Genomic DNA, 19,170 nt, shown 5'->3' with positions numbered 1-19,170 from the left:
TGTTTATTGCAGTTTTATTTCATCATATCTGTTACTGCTCTTGAACATGATCATTAAGGTTTGTAAAAAAGTAGTCCGTTTGGATGTAGTCTGAAAACTGGGACTTGTTTCATTTATGTGTGTCTGTATCTCTGAATGCATAGGATGATTCATCAAAATCAAGCATTCCAGCACTAGTTAAAGTTTGTAAAAAAAATAGTCCACAATCGGACTTGTTTCATTTGTGTGCGTGTGTCTGTATCTCAGAATGCATTTGGCAATTCATCAACATCAAGTATTTCTGCCATTTCAGAACTAGATCTCGGCTGTGTGATAAGGTTATTCAGACTGGATTGAAAATGGCCGATTGATGGTCATTTTATTTTGACAAATGCAGTTCCAGTCATATCACTTACATGATTTGACTGATTGCTTTCAAATTTTACACATACATAAGAACATGTATTTATTCCATGACCAATTCATGATGGGCGAATGGCAGCCATTTTAGTCCCAAAACTCATTAAAATCAAGTGCTTCTGCCCAACTAGATCTCGGCCATGCATGGACATATTTCATTCAAACTTGGCAGGTGCTTGTTGCAAAATACCCCCCCCCCCCCCCCCCCCCGGATTTGATTCAAAATGGCTGACCAACAACCATTTGGTTTTTCACCAATGCTGTTTTTGGAGCCACGTGGCTCACCTCATGGTACAGAGCTACTTTTAGAATGGTTCAAAGTACTTGTACATAAACAATGAACTATTTTCAACTGCTGTATATGTAGACCCCTTGCTGAAATGGTATGTTGCGGAAATACATCCAATGTATACCTTTTCAATGGAAGTGGGCCTGACTAATGGATAGAATTTACTGATCAGACATTTGACCTATTAAATATGCGAGCAATCTGGGCCACTCGCAATATTGTAAAAAACGTATCATTAAAATTGTGGCCTGCCAAATAAAATGTTTGCGAGCTTTGGAGAGAAATAAATAATATAATATAGTTAGCCATACATACATATATACATTGTGGTGGAATCGCAGAGGTATCAATGAAGTTAGCTATTCTGAGCAAAAAACGTGTATTGGTTTTGTTGACGAGTGACAATATGAATACACATCCACATTCAGCAAAAACCCCAAAATGTAAGCAGATGTGCAAACTCGCATTTGACAACAGGAAGGGTCTTTCAATAAATAAGACTACATAGATATGTTGCAATTGGAAAATGTATTCTTTCTTGATCAAGCTACCTTAAGACGGCAAAATATTAAAGGTTGTTGGCAGACTTAAATGAGCGAAACATTGACAACTTTGTATCTGATGCCTCTTTCCAAGTACGTTTTTTTTTTTTGAGAGAAAGTGTTTGAAACATGCAAAAATTGTCATTTTCTGAACTATCTTTTGTAAACGTTAAAAAAACAAACATACACCGGTAACTCAGCAGCACACGTTTAAAAATTTGTTCAAAGTTTAAGAAGCATTTCGTCAATAGATATTTAAAGACTGGAATAAACAAAAATAAACATTGAATATGAATAAATAAAAAAAACATGGAGCCCAGGGGCACCGGAGTCCTTTGGAATTAAGTAGAACTTTGGTCTGGTAATTGATACAAATTAGTTATGCATGGTTTGACCAAAATCTTATCAGAATTTGCATGTTCCATATTATCAGACTTGTTTCATCTGAATATGATGATCGCTTCTTGAGATATCATTTGAACAAGTTTCCCACACAGACAGACAGAGTGCTCATTTTGTGCACATTGCTGACATAAGCTCCCCTTTGTGCAGAGCACAACTGGAGCGAAAAATGACAACTGATTTAAACATTAAAATATTTATTAACCTTTCTTTTGTCCAAATTACAATACATTTATTCAACTCAACTTTTTTTAACAAAGTACAGGCAGGATGGCTACAGGTATTTTAACAAAAGTCTGTGTTTTTTTAAATAACAGTTGACTTAACCTTTTTATAGCAATGCTTTATTTTTCTCTTAAAACATTTATTCAACTAAACTTTTTTAACAAAGTAGAAGGCAATGCAGCTAACATTTATTCAACTCAACTTTTTTAACAAAGTAGAAGGCAAGGCTGCTAACATTTATTCAACTAACTTTTTTTTGATAAAGTAGGTGGTAAGACGGCTACACACAAAATAGACTATTTTAACTTGTCGACAATCACGTTTCGTGTACTTCAAGAGTTCAGTGAGTAGTCTGTCATGACATCACATGCGATGAAAGGTGGCTGGATGGAGCTGTTTTCCGAAAAGAAATGAAATTTCCCCCTCCCGGGCATTACAGCCAAAACAAGGTCAGCTGGGACGTTCAGTTGCGAGACGTATAAAAAAAACGCAGCCAGTGATACATTTCGAAAATAAAAATACAAAATAAACGCAATCAGAGGGGCCGACCACGCGCGTTGCAAATAAATAGAACGCGTTGTGACAAAGTCTCCTCAGCCTCTTTCACTCACGCAATATACTTATGCTATTTCCCAACGCATTTATATTGACGAAAAACACCACCAAAAAAATGTAAATCAGGCTTGTAATTACTAGTAACTCAACTCGAACGCAATATTCATCACTGTAAAAGTGGATAAATTCAAACCAGCCAGCTTATGACCAGAGACGTCCGGTCGTCTTCGTTGATAATTCGCCAATTCACCATAATCGTGGTGGTAAACTGTTTAGCTGATTTTTCAAAAGATGGATATTCAATTCATTTTTCGTCTTAGCCTTGTTTTTTCGTAGTCGTAGTCCGCTTCATTGAATGTTTAGTTTGATAATTGATAAACATATATTCAGTGTGAGACTGTTGCTTTCAAGTTGTGTTAATGCAAAGATGATTTAAACTTGTCCTTTCCGTTGTCAACGTATTCAATATACGGAAATAGCATGTGTGTGCGTTTGCGTGAGTGAAAGATGCAGGTGAGATTTCTCGTCGCAACGCGTACTATTTATTTCCAACGCGCGTGGTCGGCGCCTTTGATTGCGTTTATTTTGTTCTTTCGTTCGCGAAATCTATCGCTGGCACCGTTTATTTTGTGATGTCTCACAACTGAATGTCCAAGCTGACTTTGATTTTTTCTTCAAAATGTTTAATTTGAAAACGACAAGTTGACAACATCGAGTCGCGTTTCGATCGGTTTTTAGGATTCACGGGGCCAAGGAAACAATGTCAGTACCTACCGATGATGTTGAATAATATTGTTGTGTTTACCCACCCACATGATTGACCGCATTAGGATTTCGTGTGCTTCGCACAGACCATGAAGCTAAAAAAAAACTCCAGGCACAGACCACCCACGCTCAGGTGAAGCGAACGGTACTCGTTGAAATATATGCCTAGCCATGTGTACGCTACCCTACAGTTTTTAGCGGCCGGAACATTTACACAGGGCTGTGAAATGTCATACTGTTAGTACCGGTTTAATATTCTCTCAGTGAAACTCCGTAAAACATGTCAGTACCTTCCGATGATGTTGAATAATAGGTTTGCGCTCAGACACGACTAACATGTATGTATATATATTTTTTATATTTTTATTAGACGCATAAAATCCTTAGGAAAGGATAAAAAGGGTCTTACAGAAAGAAATTAAAAAAAAAAAAAAAAAAACTACAATCTAAAAAAGAAAACAAAAAATAAAACCTTTTCTAAAAAAAAAAACAAACAAAAAAAACAAAAAAATACAATTTGCAGCCAATGGTGAATACAGAATATAGAATGAACACAGAATGTGGCCTAATACACTGATAGTTGTTGCTGTTTTGTTCCATAGCTGTTTTTTAAGAAGACAGCTAAGGCTGGTGCTAGAGTATGGTTTGCCATAATCAAAATGAATTTATTCTGACTATTTTCTTTATCAAAATTTGGAATTTTATTTTGTGCAGTCAGGAATAATTTGTCCCTATGGTGACTGTAAGCTGGACATTTCATTACAAAATGTTGCTCATCCTCAACTATATTGATTGACCGCGATTTCACACGATTTCATGTGCATTCGCACAGACCATCCACGCTCAAGCGATGCGACGGTAATCAGGGCAATGTCGCACTATCAGCACCGGTTTAATATTTTCTCAGTGACACGCCGTAAAACATACTTATCTTCTAAATGCACTCCATGATGCAAGACACCCGGGATACGCTAGGAGTTATTACTAACATTGTATCGAGGTTAACCTTGAACACACGTTCCTGTACCTCGTGTATTTATTCAATCATGATTCGATGAATAGCCGTATGTGATTCATAGCTCTCTTGTCGCCGCCCGACTTTTCTTTTACTCGACGGTATTAGTCGGCCCCAGAGGCGACTGACAAGATACAAAACCATACTACGAATATAAATAAAAATGTAAAAATCAGTTTTAAACTCATAGTTGCTGTCGACATAGGAAGTAAAGTAAGCAAATAACACCGAATAAACGGCAAGGTAAAGACTATGTCTAATTATAGTAAATACGTACTGCGTGCGTGACTCGAACCGGCGCTCGCGTACGCTGTGTGGCGCGTATCGCGTGGACGGGTTTCATGTTCTCTGCACGTAATAAGCTCGGTTATTAAGCATCCTTTTTTGGGGATGCCCGGTGGCCGAGGGGAAGACGTGTAGTGGCGTGAAGCTAGGCGATTAGGTGCCGTACGCGAGCGCCGGTTCGAGTCACGCACGCAGTACGTATTTACTATAATTAGACATAGTCTTTACCTTGCCGTTTATTCGGTGTTATTTGCTTAAAAATCAGTTGTCAGTCGTACAAAAGAGCTATGGAACCGCAGCTATGAATATAGCCACTGGTTGTTGCCTGTCAGTGCCAAGTTCGTGCAATAAAACAGCGCAGCAAGTGTTCAATTCGTCCAATAACACACACTACTTTATTAAGACAGCGCCCATGTAATCACAAATACACATCAGGCATTATATTCTATCAAAACAATTGTTATACTGTAATTTTCAGTGCGAAATTTGAAACATCGAACCACACTGCCATATCGTCCAATGGTCGTTTTATGCGTAACTGCGCATGCGTGATAAATTCAAATTAGTACTATTTAATCTATCATTAAACGAATAATTTATATTTAAAAGCTAACATCTACAAATAACAATTTGAAACATAATTTAACCACTAGTAGTATGATCCATAATGCATTTAAACCCTCAAACATTTGTATGTAAAATTCGTTATGTTTTTCTAAATAATGCAAGAACTACTGGCAGTTAGGTTAGTTTATGTGATATTTTTTTTGTTTAGCATTTTGAATCATGAAATTGCTGAAAAACTACTGTGAAAACAACCCCCCCCCCCCAAAAAAAAGAAATATGCCACTGAGATGAACACCATGGAAATTTACAAACTTCCAGTTTCCCTAAAAATACGAATGGTCCATTGTTATTTGTTGATGCCTTTCACACAGTAAGACCTGACTGTTATCAAATCTTGTCAAAAAACTGTAACCAATTTATTCACATTAGGTCCAAACAAATTATGAAGGCTGCAAATATGTCAGCTATCCATTAGTAGTGTAATACCTTGAATTTACTTATAAGTACATACATTCAGTATAATTTGATGACATGGCAGTAATTGTTGCATCAACACTCCCCTACATTATAGTCGCTTAATTTTAGGAGGTGACTGGATGTTTCCGTCTGCAACACGTTTCTGTGACTGACTCGGTGAATTTAGAATCAGAGATGATAATGCATTTCTGGTGGGTGTCATTGGTAATGAACTTTGACCTGACAGGGCTCTGCCTTTGGATGGTGTCAAAATTGATTCATCATCAGAGCTGCTATCCTCAGATGACTCGGTGCAAGCAATTTCACTTGCTTTTACTTCACAAAGATTTGATGGGTACTTTTGCGTATTCCTTTCGCAGAAAATTGACCTCTTGGTCGGGGTTGTTACATCTCTGAAATCACGAAAACTTCTAGATTGAGTTTTTGCAGGTAGTTGTACTGGATTGCTTTTAGCTGACAGTTTCTGATCAATTTCCTTGGCATTCGTTAATTTGGCAGATGAAATGGAAGACGATGCAGCTTGTTCTTTTTGTGTGGAAAGAAACGTTTGTTCAAATGCTAAAAGTTTGTCTCCAAACTCATCACTCCAATCTTCGTCCCAATCTTCACCATTTTGCACTTCTGCATTTATAGTTGGGAATTTGTCACCTGTGGCCTCTAACCTTTGACTATTGACCTCTACATTCTGTGTCTGTGACAAAGTTCCTGCAATCCCAAACTTGCCTCCAGTTGGTCTCGCTGACCAGTAGCTTGAACCAGTCGTTGCCATGCAACCATAATCAGCAGTGTCCATTTCAGAGTCTTTAGCAAACAAACGTTTCCGATGTACCATTGAGACGTTGGAATCACAGCTTTGATCGTTCACTGACTCACTCCCATCTGTTTGTTTCTCAGACAACAATGCATATAACCGTGTATTTCGCTTGTCTGGTTTCTTGTTTATAGCACTACATAGTTGGCTCTTCGAACTGACCACGTAGACTTGACACTTGCCTCGCGTAACAGCAGTGTAAACATGTTGCCAGTTTTGATACGGTGATTTCCCACCGACCAGGTAGATAACGGTTTCCGATTCAGAGCCCTACAGAGATAGATGACAAGAAGTAATTATTGAAGGATGCTGTAACAAGCGTTTGAGATAAGTCTGCTAGCTGTCCTACAAGAACATTGTGGTAGCCAAGTCAAGTACAACCATAAAATAGTTTGGTTCCAGCTATTAAGAACATGCCAATTTTACTTTATTAAATAAATTGTTCACAAAAATTATGTAGAAAAAGTTGAAAATTATCATTTTGTATCAAAAATGACAAAAATATTTCATGAACGTAGAGAACTAGTGATAGAGATTTACCCAAGGTACCTACATATATCAAAGCAATCGGACTGGTATTTTTTTTTAAAAGAAGACAAAAAAGTAATTGTTGACGGACAACGACTGACATTCACCTATATCTATGATGACAGGGGAGCTGAAAAGTACATCACTCTTCGCAGTTGTACTTGAAAAAACATGTTATTACAAAGTTTTACGATGTTTTATGTTATGAGGTACAAGATTTTCATGTTTGTTTAAAATAACAAAATGCTACATGAAATCAACGGAAACATATTTTCTTTGATGTTAGTAGAATGTTTTCTTGTCTCAATGGCAAAGCGAGTTAACAAAGCGTTCCTAGCTGTAGCTGCAGTCAGTTTGCCAAAATTATCAGTAAATGTTCCATTGAATTATTTCACAATTACAATTAAACTTACTTGGTAGGTATGTATGGTTCTGGCCCATGCATGTTTTACTTTACATCTCCTTTTGACTTCACCAAAATCTACACATACAGACCGTTCGCCATCATCGAGTGTCACCTTGCTCGTTTTTCGGTTCTTTGCATCTTTCTGTTCCACATACTAAAAATAAATCAAAATACCACTCCATTAATGTGTGTTTAGAGTCTAGAGCTGTGTTTTATGGCAATTTTCAATTGTCTGGAAGACATTCGTAGGTGCACAAACTAGCTGTCTATAGGTACTGTTTACAGGTGCACAGCCAGGTGTCAAGCTGGTGTTTATATCTGCACAGCCAGGTGTCTAGGTGGTGTTTATATGTGCACAGCCAGGTGTCTAGGTGACGTTTATATGTGCACAGCCAGGTGTCTAGGTGGTGTTTATATCTGCACAGCCAGGTGTCTAGGTGGCGTTTATATGTGCACAGCCAGGTGTCTAGGTGGCGTTTATATGTGCACAGCCAGGTGTCTAGGTGGCGTTTATACATGTATGTGCACAGCCAGGTGTCTAGGTGGCGTTCATATGTGCACAGCCAGGTGCTGTTGAAATGAAAGTCAGACTGGGTTTTGATTACCGGTACTTACTTCCTTTATAAAGAAGATCTCTCCATTGCAGAGTCTGACAGGACTTTCAGTAGCAATGTCAAACACACTGGCATTCTTAGTCATACATATCTTGTCACCTTCCCGGAAATCTAGTCTGTTTTTAGCAGTTTTCGTTAAGTGACCTGCGTAGTGTTTGCAGCAGAGCTCGTTAATTCTATCGCAGTCATTCCTGAAATACAAAGAGTTGTTGTAAAATTTAATTTACTGAGAGTTTGTACAATTGGTGTTCTTCAGTATTTGATTAATATTTGCAGCTAGCATGTAGCAATCTAAGACGCATTGCTTAAAACTAATTTCATATTAGATTGGTACATCGTTCGTACCCAGATGCTTTTATAATTAAACATACATCAAACATACGTACAAGATTTGTTGCACTGCGTCACTAATCAAGATAACTGACAACAAAGTTGCAACAAAATAACAAATTAAAACACTGACAGTTGTTTCAAAGATTAGGCCAGAGAGTCATCCAGAAATTCAGTCTGCATTTACCCGTAAATCAGACATACCAGGGCTGCTCTCACATTTCAAAGTAGAAAGAATCTTTTCTAGTGACCCAGACTATTCACGCATCTTACCGTCTAAACGCGACAAACTGTGATCTGGTATGGTCCTGAAGACTTTCATCTTTCTGTCTGAGTAATCTTCTAACTGCTTCATCAATACCTTAGGAGTTAAATCAAAACGAAGTTATGAAAATCTGCCATGCATGTTGATTCTTTTCGGATTTCTTTGCAGGACTCTGATATCTAACTCGGGTTTTTCTAGAAAAAATGAACAAGAGGGAGCAGACACAGGCGAGGGAGTTGAGCTAGAGTAGCTAGCACAGAAAACGCCATATCAGAAGGTTTCTGCACCGTTTTAATGGTGTATCTATCGCCATTGGAATATTTTGGGGGTAATTTTAGTGTATTTGGTGTCCAGATACATTGTCAGCTGGTTTTGTTGGGAAGTTTTCAAGAAATATATTTATGACTTTAAAGTTCAGTCTGTAAGAGGGCACCAGCCGAGAGTATCAGGGCGCTGCGCCCCTGTTCCCTGGTTTAGAAAACCCCCTGTAACTGTTGCATAAAATTGTTTCAGAATTTCATATACATGTATCGTATATATTTATTTTGCGCGAGAAATATTTTTGCAAGACAGAATAAATTTGATGTGGTAAAATTTTTACTGGGGATATTTAGACAAACTTTCAAAACGTTAAATTCTGTATGATTTTTTTTTCTATATTTTTTTCAAACTTTTTTGATGTAGACTTGTAACCAATTGGAAACTATGTCCATTTTCCCAAAAGTTTGGAAAGAAGATACAGAAAAAAGCACAAAAATGTGTAAACAATAGATGAAAAAAAGTTATGGCACTGAAAATCAAGTCAGTGAATACCCTTGAATTACATCACTGGCAGTGAAAACGATTACAATACCCCGGTGAAATATTACATGTATGACCAGACACTTACTGAAGGATTCAGTCTCCTCTTGAGTTGGCGTTATCGTTGAAGTATCCATGGTAACATCATTCATACTGTCTACCGTCACTTCATGGAAACCATGGTTGGAATCAAACACAGGCATCCATTGGTTTGAGATCTGAGTTGCGTTCTTCACAATCAAAGCTGATTCTGTCCTATGATTGGTTAGAAGAGAAATGCTACATCCAAGAAGCGAGTACGCTTTATACAGATCACTTAAAAAGTTGCCAGGGTCAATAGATGGGAGTTGGTTGATATCGCCGAGAAAAACTATCTTTTCTAACTTGGAGTATTCCATTAGAAACTTGAGAACTGTCGAAAAGACTTGTACGGAGACCATGCTGGACTCGTCAACAATCAAAGCATGGACATTTGAGTATTTCCAATCCTTTGGCTTACCGTACTCATCTTTCTCTGTATGGTAAAAGCTGTACATAACTTGGTGAAGTGTAAACGATGGTAGTTTGGTTCGTCTACCAAGCAAGGATGCAGCTTTACCAGTCGGTGCCGTAAGAAGTATGTGCGGGCCTTTGGGACCCGAGTCATTCTTTTCATCTTTCTCATTTGGCGTATCAACTTCTTGCTCGTAACTCTCATCAACATTTTTTCCATCAAAGTCCTCAGTTTCTTTGGAAACATCATCTTCCCCTGTTTCCTCTTCATTCATTTTCAAAAACCTTTTCTCTGCTTCTTTAAATACGATGCTCACCACATGTGTTTTGCCGCACCCGCCTTTGCCAGACATCACTGTGATTGGATTAAGACACATCAGTTTGGCTGCTTGCTGCTGCTCTGGATCATCCTGAAAATCGAGATGACCTGCCCAGTCAAATTCTATCTCCCATTTACCGTTTGCTTGTAACTTTGTTAAATATCTTGCAATGTTTCTTTCACAGCACCAATATCTCTTTAGGTAAACTCGGTTTTCCTCTCGTACAATCACGTTGTGTTCTTCTAGAAACTCGTATGCTTTTTTCCAGTTTTTCACACGGTAACCTTGAAAGGCTTTGCTCCGTTTCAAAGACAACTCAAACAAGAACGTATGACCATATTTTTGGCAGCTGAACTTCAGAACATGATATATGTAGAGGGCATCTTGTGAATTCTGCGGCATTTCTTTTATCAGGTCACACTGATTGTAAGATTCCAGGGTGGCTTCACAACCTATGACTCGATAATGACGAAGCATCTGTACATAGTGAAGAGAGAAATCATCAAACTGTACATTATGGAACAAAAAAGCTCATTCACTCAAGAATTATAACAAGAAACTTTTAACTAAATAAAAAAAAATTCCTATCAGAAGTGCATCTCCAATAAAAGTGCATACAAACCAAAAATTATATTTGTATGCATCATCATTCGTACATATCATTGATCATTACAATATCATTGATCATTACAATATTACTTATTTCAACCATAGAAACACATGTAATTTACGTCAATGCATGCACTACTAATAAAGCAAACACATGTATGAAACCCTGAATTTCAAACTCAATTCGACAATGCAAACAAATATTTCTCCGTGGATCAAAATTATGATTTAAATTTGATTTATATTTTCAAAATTTTTTGGGGGGAGAAAATTTACTATAAATAATACAACAGTTTGACCAAAAATGATGTGTAATTGACGGGAGGATGACAATGCTTTCACAAAATATCAGCAAATATTTGATCTTTAGGAGTTACGCATAAAGGCCTATTAAATCTACTTTACTCGTACTGAGTTTTAATTTTGTTATTATAGTTTCACTGGTAAATAAAATTAACTGATACTTGTATTATGTTGATGTAATCTACTGTTTATTCACAATAACTTGTAAATTGTTTCCAAAATTGTTGCCCTCTATGGCAATAATGATAACATTAACTTTTACTAAAGGTTATGTTCTAATCACTGACCAAAGAATGAAATATCATCAAAAATAAACAGAAAATATTTTTTCTCATGACCAGTTATTCATCTTTTCAATTGCATTATGATTCCCTGTGAGCATTACAGTGAAAATAAACATTTCACTATTGAGATTGCTCTTGATGTTGTACGATTAGAACAACTGATGACCTTGTATATTTAAAAACAAAATCATTGATTACCAACAGTCTAGCTGTCTAAAGTGTCATTGTACTTTGCACATAGAAATAACGTAAATATGTTTAGATTATCGACAAAGGTCTGCAAGTAATAAACAATATTTTGAAACAAAGTTAGACTGGCAAAGTCAGGACTTCTTTTTTGCTTTACAAAAAAAAATACAATTAATTGTCAATTTAACCTTTTTAGTATGATCACGAAAACTAACGTGAGCGCGAAAGAAATGAATTCTTTCGAGATAACGTTAGTTTTCACGATCATGCTAAAAGGACTTAAAACAATTAATTATTTTTGTTTTGTTTTTGCCAGTTTAAGCAAAGCAGGTAATTAGTTAATTTGATCTTAACAACATCCAGAGCAATTTCAATGGAATAACCTCCAGTCTGTGGATTTCACTGTAAAAGCAATGTACATGTTACATCCATACCTGAGAAAATCCAAAAGTCCACGGCTCTTCAACCATCACAGTTTCAAGTTTTTCAAGATGTTCATCATCTTTATTGCTCAATATATTCACGGCATGTTTAGGAAGTAGTTTAGGCAAGTACCATAAGAGCTTATTGAACTTCAGCGCTTTCAAAACAAGCATACCTTCCGCTAAAAAAATACAAGAATACAGTACATCACCAGAATCAACAGAAATTCAATCTTTGACTACATCTATAAGCCTGGATGGACTTGAAGAGATTAGAGGACAGCCTTTTTTATCTTTAGTTTAGGGTATATGTTATGGCAAGAGACAAACACTGGCTATCGTTCTGAACACAAGTAACTTGTCACCAGTTTTACCCTTCAAGAGCCAAAGTCAAATTTTGTTACCATTGACACAATTACACCACGTAATTTTTATCCCACTAGACCATATATCCACTGAGCTATACCAATGATTCTGTGTCTGACATCTGCAGTCTGGATGAATGTCTGGATGAATGTCTGGATGGATGTGAGCGACTTCTTCCAAAAAAATGCTGAACCATTTTACCTGATTCATGTAGCTGCCTTAATTAATGGGTGTAGATGAAAATTTTTGCACAAGAAGTTGATCTGCCAAAAATTATGCAAATTAGCTATAAAAACTATAAAAATGCTGAAATGACTTCTATGACACTATTTGGTCTATAGTGTTGATATTGATATTACATATGGATTAAGTTTAAACTATCAGTTTTGTTAATTTGGTGTCAAAATCTTCAATACCCTATTTTTGGCAAATATTTTTTAGTGCATATTTTTGTCATTTTTAGTAAAAAATGCTATTTTGGACTCCTGAAGGGAGTGCAGTTATTTGATTTCTGTGTGCAAGGCACACAATGGGAGACATTGCAGTTTAGTTCATCTGTGTAGGTATCTGTATTTATGGATATCTGTATATGTGAGTTTGTTCATCTGTGTAGGTATCTGTATTTATGGATATCTGTATATGTGAGTTTGTTCATCTGTGTAGGTATCTGTATTTATGGATATCTGTATATGTGAGTTTAGTTCATCTGTGTAGGTATCTGTATTTATGGATATCTGTATATGTGAGTTTGTTCATCTGTGTAGGTATCTGTATTTATGGATATCTGTATATGTGAGTTTGTTCATCTGTGTAGGTATATGTATTTATGGATATCTGTATATGTGAGTTTGTTCATCTGTGTAGGTATCTGTATTTATGGATATCTGTATATGTGAGTTTGTTCATCTGTGTAGGTATCTGTATTTATGGATATCTGTATATGTGAGTTTGTTCATCTGTGTAGGTATCTGTATTTATGGATATCTGTATATGTGAGTTTGTTCATCTGTGTAGGTATCTGTATTTATGGATATCTGTATATGTGAGTTTGTTCATCTGTGTAGGTATCTGTATTTATGGATATCTGTATAGGTGAGTTTGTTCATCTGTGTAGGTATCTGTATTTATGGATATCTGTATATGTGAGTTTGTTCATCTGTGTAGGTATCTGTATTTATGGATATCTGTATATGTGAGTTTGTTCATCTGTGTAGGTATCTGTATTTATGGATATCTGTATATGTGAGTTTGTTCCACAAATTATCAGATTTCAATGATGCTTTGCGATAATGCACAGACCTGATAAGGTTTCCATGGAAATCTGTGCATGTATAGTACCAGAGGTACATTACTTGGGGTTTGTAACTACGGTGACATGATACCAAGATCCTGATCAATCTCGCTCTCGCATAAGCGTTCCAACTCAGAAAAATGCGAATGCGCATGACGGATTACAAGAACTATTATATTTTCTGTACATTTTCGATGTATTACATTTTTTCACTATGATAGTGGCAAGACATGTTCTATTTTTTTATTACAAACCTTGAACATTGATATATGTCATGTGAGAAGGTCGTAGCCTCAGTCTCGCTATCTACGAGATGAGACTTGAATGGGATCTTGATATGATGTCACCATACAGTACTATGCGCGTTGCAAACCCCAAGTAATGTACCTCTGATATTACTTATATAATTGTGTTATACACTACCATACTCTCAAATGAAATGCCATTCTTTTTTTGCAAAAACCGTAATGAAGTCAAAAACATCTTGGAGTAATTTGTTGTTTGTTTTTTCTATTCAATCATGGACAAATAAAAAAATAACATCCAAGACGAGAAAATGGTTTGGTCCGAATGTAAACACATGTATGTGCGTCAAATGAACTGCTATGCCATACTACTGTCCAATTATCAATTTGTATTTAATGGTGAATGTACTCTGACGCCATGATCAATATTTATCAATTAAGTTTCAGTGGGGGTAGGGGGGTATGAAAAAAACTAAAGAGATTAAGTTTTTTATCCTACATTGAACTTTTGATGTTGTCCCTAATACAACTCAATTTTATTTAAATCTGTCAATCATGCATAATCCCTGAACTAAATTGAGGCAAACTTCAGAGTCATCTTAGGGAATAAATTTATTAAGAAACAATTTCACTTTTAAAGTTGAGTCAAGTTACACCCGAAGCTTACCTGTCCCCATTATGCTACTTCTAATCATAGCGGCTATTGGCACATACTCTTCCTTCACTTTCTCAAAACGTGAAACAGTTTCTTCCAGATCAGCGAAGTTCAGTTTCAGTCCCATTTGTTTTATTGTCTCAGTGAATGTGTGAACGTGCACGCCATCTATTTCGCATCCCTTAGTGAGAAACAAAGCAACTATATCTTCTGTTGCATTCTGTCGCAGTTTGTATGATGGGTACCCGATCATGAATCGTACATTTCGGCCTTTCTTGCCAACTTTTATTTGAGTTTCCCACCATGGTCCTGTGGATATAAATCCACCATGCACTGTTATCGTTTTCTTCGTGCGGATGTTATATATTCTTACTGAAATAAACAACATAAAATTTATGATTACAAAGACAGATAAGACAAAAAAACTTTATTCCAATCTTGTAGGAAATTTGGCATTTAAAATTAAATACATGTGTATTTAGTAAACACAAAAATGGCGGTGTCTGCTGTAAGCCTCGCTTTCAAATTCGCTTGAGACTTCCCTTGGTCAACTGATTTCAACAACAAATCCGAGTACCTGACGTCTTTGTTTACGGGTGACCCACCAAAAAATAAAATTCTCTCCAGTCACTGTCAGTTTCAGGCCGATTTCTCGCTATCCACGCAATTTGACAAATACCTCTCAATAGACTCTATATAGTGTCAAGTGAGTTTTAACAGCATTACGAAGGCTGAATGCCACTTAATTCAGTAAATGAATTCAATTTATAGGATTGGGATAACAAATTGTGGGAATATTTAATGTTGCCAGCAACTCAATTTTCAATGCCATTAGTTTTCACATTATGATAATTTGACAGCCTTTATTCGGTTTCGAGTGTATAAACGAAAAGATGGCGACAAGACTTCAGAATGTTATGCGCTAGTATTGTGACTGACATCTGTTACTAACAAAATAACACAATACTGTAAAATAGTTTATTTTAGCTGGAATTAATTTTCGCTGAAAAGAATTTTTGAATGTTTTGTATGGAATTTATTTTCACTGATTTTTGACAAAGTGAATGTGAAATATTAGAAAAAAGGTATATTCGCTGGATTTTATTTTCACTGAATCATTCCTTCAGTGAAAATAGCAAAAATTAATTCCAAGCGTAATTCACACTGTATAATCAATAATAAAAATTTGCATAAAGTCGTAACTCGAAAAAACAAAACAAAAACCCCCTAGTAAAGTTGCGACTTTGGCACAAGGGTTGGTGAGCAGACACCCCCCCCCCAGGACAAATTTTGTGTCGTCGCCTCTGCAGAACTACAGGGAAGTTTATATAGCAGGTTTTTTATTATTTGCAAGTATTTCACCAGCGAAAAAAATGTATAGGCATAACTAATTTGTGCTTTTTCAAACCATGTATTACACTTCATTCTTTAAAGTATTTTCTGGCATATCCCTTATCCTCATCCAATATTTTATCATTTTGCCCAGTGCTTGAAATATACTCTCAGCGTTACAAAAGCATTCACTTCATTTTCATAAAAATTTACAAAATTCACAATTCGAACTGCAACGAATGTTTTAATTGGCCGATTGGATATCCCTGGAACGTTTTCAAATAACATCGTTGAGAACTGTGCTCGTTGATTGGCTAATTAAATTCAGTTGTATTAGTTTTAAGTTATTCTTACTTCCCGTGGCTTAACAAAGACATGACAACGTTTTCTGTAAAGACGAGTACTATCACAGGGAGCCCAGGAACTATAATCAACTGTAATACGCAGTCTCTATGAGTGGGGGGTGGGGGGGGGTATCGGCTGGTATCTAGTGTAAGAAATAGACAAGGGATGAAGGCTCCAGCCAGCTCACATTTTTTAAACTCGAAAAAACAGACGAAAAGAATGAAAAATTAAATATAAAAAAAATACCAGGTTGAAGAATATTAGTTGCTTCTTCAAATTTCGCCAAAGCCCTACCTATGTTTTACCCATATCTGCAGAATAAATCAAGAAAACTACACAAATTTACTCCATTTAGGAATACCTAACGGTTTGCCCGAACGCACGGCACAGTTGGAGGCGTGGCCTGTTCAGCATTTGTCAACAACCAATCACAAGACTGGTTACGAACCACATCGAGGTCACGACTCTGTTAGCCTTGCTCAACTGGTTCGTAACCAGTCTTGTGATTGGTTGTTGACAAATGCTGAACAGGCCACGCCTCCAACGGTGTCATGCGTTCGGACTAACCGTTAGGAATTCCTAAATGGAGTCAATTTGTGTAGTTTTCTTGATTTATTCTGCAGATATCGGTAAAATATAGGTAAGGCTTTGGCGAAATTCGAAGGAGCAACTAATATTCTTCAACCTGGTATTTTTTTTAGATTTTATTTTTTATTTTTTTCATCTGTTTTTTTGAGTTTAAAAAATGTGAGCTGGCTGGAGCCTTCATCCCTTGTCTATTTCTTACACTAGATACCAGCCGATACCCCCCCCCCCCCCCCCCCCCCCGCTCATAGAGACTGCGTATTACAGTTGATTATAGTTCCTGGGCTCCCTGTGGTACTATTATAACAATGTCAACAACAACATTGCTATGAATGGTAATGGACTTGAACGGAACACACATGCATAACCACACCGATTACTAAAAAGAACTGACGACTGAAACGTGTAGGAGTGCACGCTCTGAAGATATTATTAAAAGGCTTTCAAAATATTGCAACTTACCAGTTTTCTTTCGCGGAATGGCTGATTTGGCAAGCGATGCTCCTCCGATGGTAACTTCGTCCATTTCCGAATCGTCCAACCACTGCATTTCGTCGTCGTTGTCTTCGTCTTCCTCCTCGACGTCGTCATCGTCATCTTTCTTCACGTGCTCCGCTTCAGGTAGGAAATAGCCGCTGATTATATCACAGGATTCGTCTTTTCTGCGTACAGCCATTATTTTTATCACTCTCCACCACGTCACGCGTCTATTCCCACTTGCAGAAGCCTCGTTGAACTTTCGTTTTTTAAAGCGGGTACGTTGGTGGCGCTTTATTGGACCGATTGGAATTTGGCGGAGTCATTCTGTCTATGATTCATGGGGGGGGGGGGATACTATGGATTTTGGGTAGAGTGCTCTGCAGTCATTTATAAACCGAAATAAAAATGTCGGGCAATGGGCGCTTTTCGCTAAAATGACACACATTTTGTTAAAATTGACGAAATTCTCAAGAAGATCTGCTCGGCCATGTGAAAATGAGGGTCAAAACAGCGGCCGCGGCGCATACTCGTATACTTAAAACATGTGAGCAACTATGAAAACTATGATTCTGATAGGCGGGACTTAATTTGTCGAATAACAAATCGCAAACAACAGACCTTTGGATAATAAATTACAAAAGTTTGACATCACCAGCCTAGTTTTACCATCGATTCCTAAATCATGATGGTTACGCCACCAAATGGCTGGTTAATAGGTGAAATTTTGTTTCTGTCAATTTTTTGAATGATACATGTATTAGACTACTATTCTCAACATATGGCACTTTATCGCACAGCCGAATTCGGTGTCATGTTACCATATTATAGATGTGTATAGGTATAGGTATAAGTACATTTTGTTCTTCATGTAAGCATTGGGAGTCTTTCTCTAGTTCAAAAGCTTGCTCATTCCAATAACTACACATATATAATTCAACCAATTTTCCCTGCACCCAACGAACGAACCCCAACTCCAACTCTTCTTTTCACTACAAGCAAAACAAATTTTAACTTGAAAGTCACTGGCATAAAGCCCGCCCTCACTCATTCAGAGTCCGGGGCCTGTGGTGCCGTGGTATTTATTTATTTATATATATATATATTTATTTATTTATTTATTTATTTATTTGTATTGTAAGCATCCACGTATCCGATGAACTTTTACGAAATTTTCGTGAAATATAAAAAAAAAAATGTTTTTCAATCGTAATATAATGTATAGGATCTTGGTATCCACACGTACATTTTAAAGCGGGTGAGGTCGTCACCTGCGCACGCCCGGGAATTGAGTCCCTAGCGAAATAACAACACACGCTACAAACGCAATGGCTCATGGGTAGACGCTTGTTTGTAAACAATGACACGCTATGGCCATCTGATGCATGCGCAGGTGACGACTCCCCCGCTTTGATATATCATGGAACTATATGGTTTATAGTTCCATGGATATATCAATGGGACATCTTACAAGTATGTGGATTAAACTTGGGAAAACAGAGATAATAGGCTTAGACATTTAATGACTGATTATAAAATCTCGCATGTCCATTAATATATTGATAATAATAACCGCCAGTACTGTGCCGTCGGACTGTATGATAGAATCTTCATATTATCGAAAACAATACACTGTATTAAAACGAAGTGCTTTACTGAATATATACCAGGGAACTCGGAACTCTGTATTAAAACGTTGTTTATATCAAACCTAATAATTAAGATATTATGACATTATGTAGACACGGACAAGTATCCCCTTCTGGGTGGAAATATTTTGCGAGCGATCGCTTTAGAAGCTAGACTAGCGAGGGAAGCTGTTAATATTGCGACGTCAAATACACCATACGCATGTATTCTGCCCCCATACGTCAGCAATATCACATTGGAGACGTGCACACTGACACATGTACCAAGCGAACACAACTTTTTTTTTCAGGAATTCGCTGTGTTTCGAAGCCACAGTTCTCACCTGGCAG

The 19,170-nt window shown here is 37.0% G+C and overlaps 1 protein-coding gene across 1 annotated transcript; it reads right to left on the bottom strand.

Annotated features, from left to right (window-relative positions):
* Positions 1-4,844: 4,844 nt before the first annotated feature.
* On the bottom strand, positions 4,845-17,456 carry LOC102805564 (DNA helicase B-like). The gene is made up of 8 exons (XM_085505058.1): positions 17,177-17,456; positions 14,465-14,824; positions 11,908-12,077; positions 9,365-10,565; positions 8,484-8,571; positions 7,882-8,071; positions 7,274-7,420; positions 4,845-6,602 (listed from the first exon to the last, which is right to left on the bottom strand). The coding sequence occupies exons 1-8, from the start codon at positions 17,388-17,390 to the stop codon at positions 5,610-5,612; spliced, it is 3,363 nt and encodes a 1,120-aa protein (XP_085361184.1). The 5' UTR covers positions 17,391-17,456; the 3' UTR covers positions 4,845-5,609.
* Between the last annotated feature and the right edge of the window lie 1,714 nt (positions 17,457-19,170).

Source organism: Saccoglossus kowalevskii, chromosome 11 (assembly GCF_978046115.1).
Source record: "Saccoglossus kowalevskii chromosome 11, keSacKowa6.1, whole genome shotgun sequence".
In the NCBI taxonomy this organism is placed as follows: Eukaryota; Metazoa; Hemichordata; class Enteropneusta; family Harrimaniidae; genus Saccoglossus; species Saccoglossus kowalevskii.
This window is presented reverse-complemented; position numbering and strand designations above follow the sequence as displayed.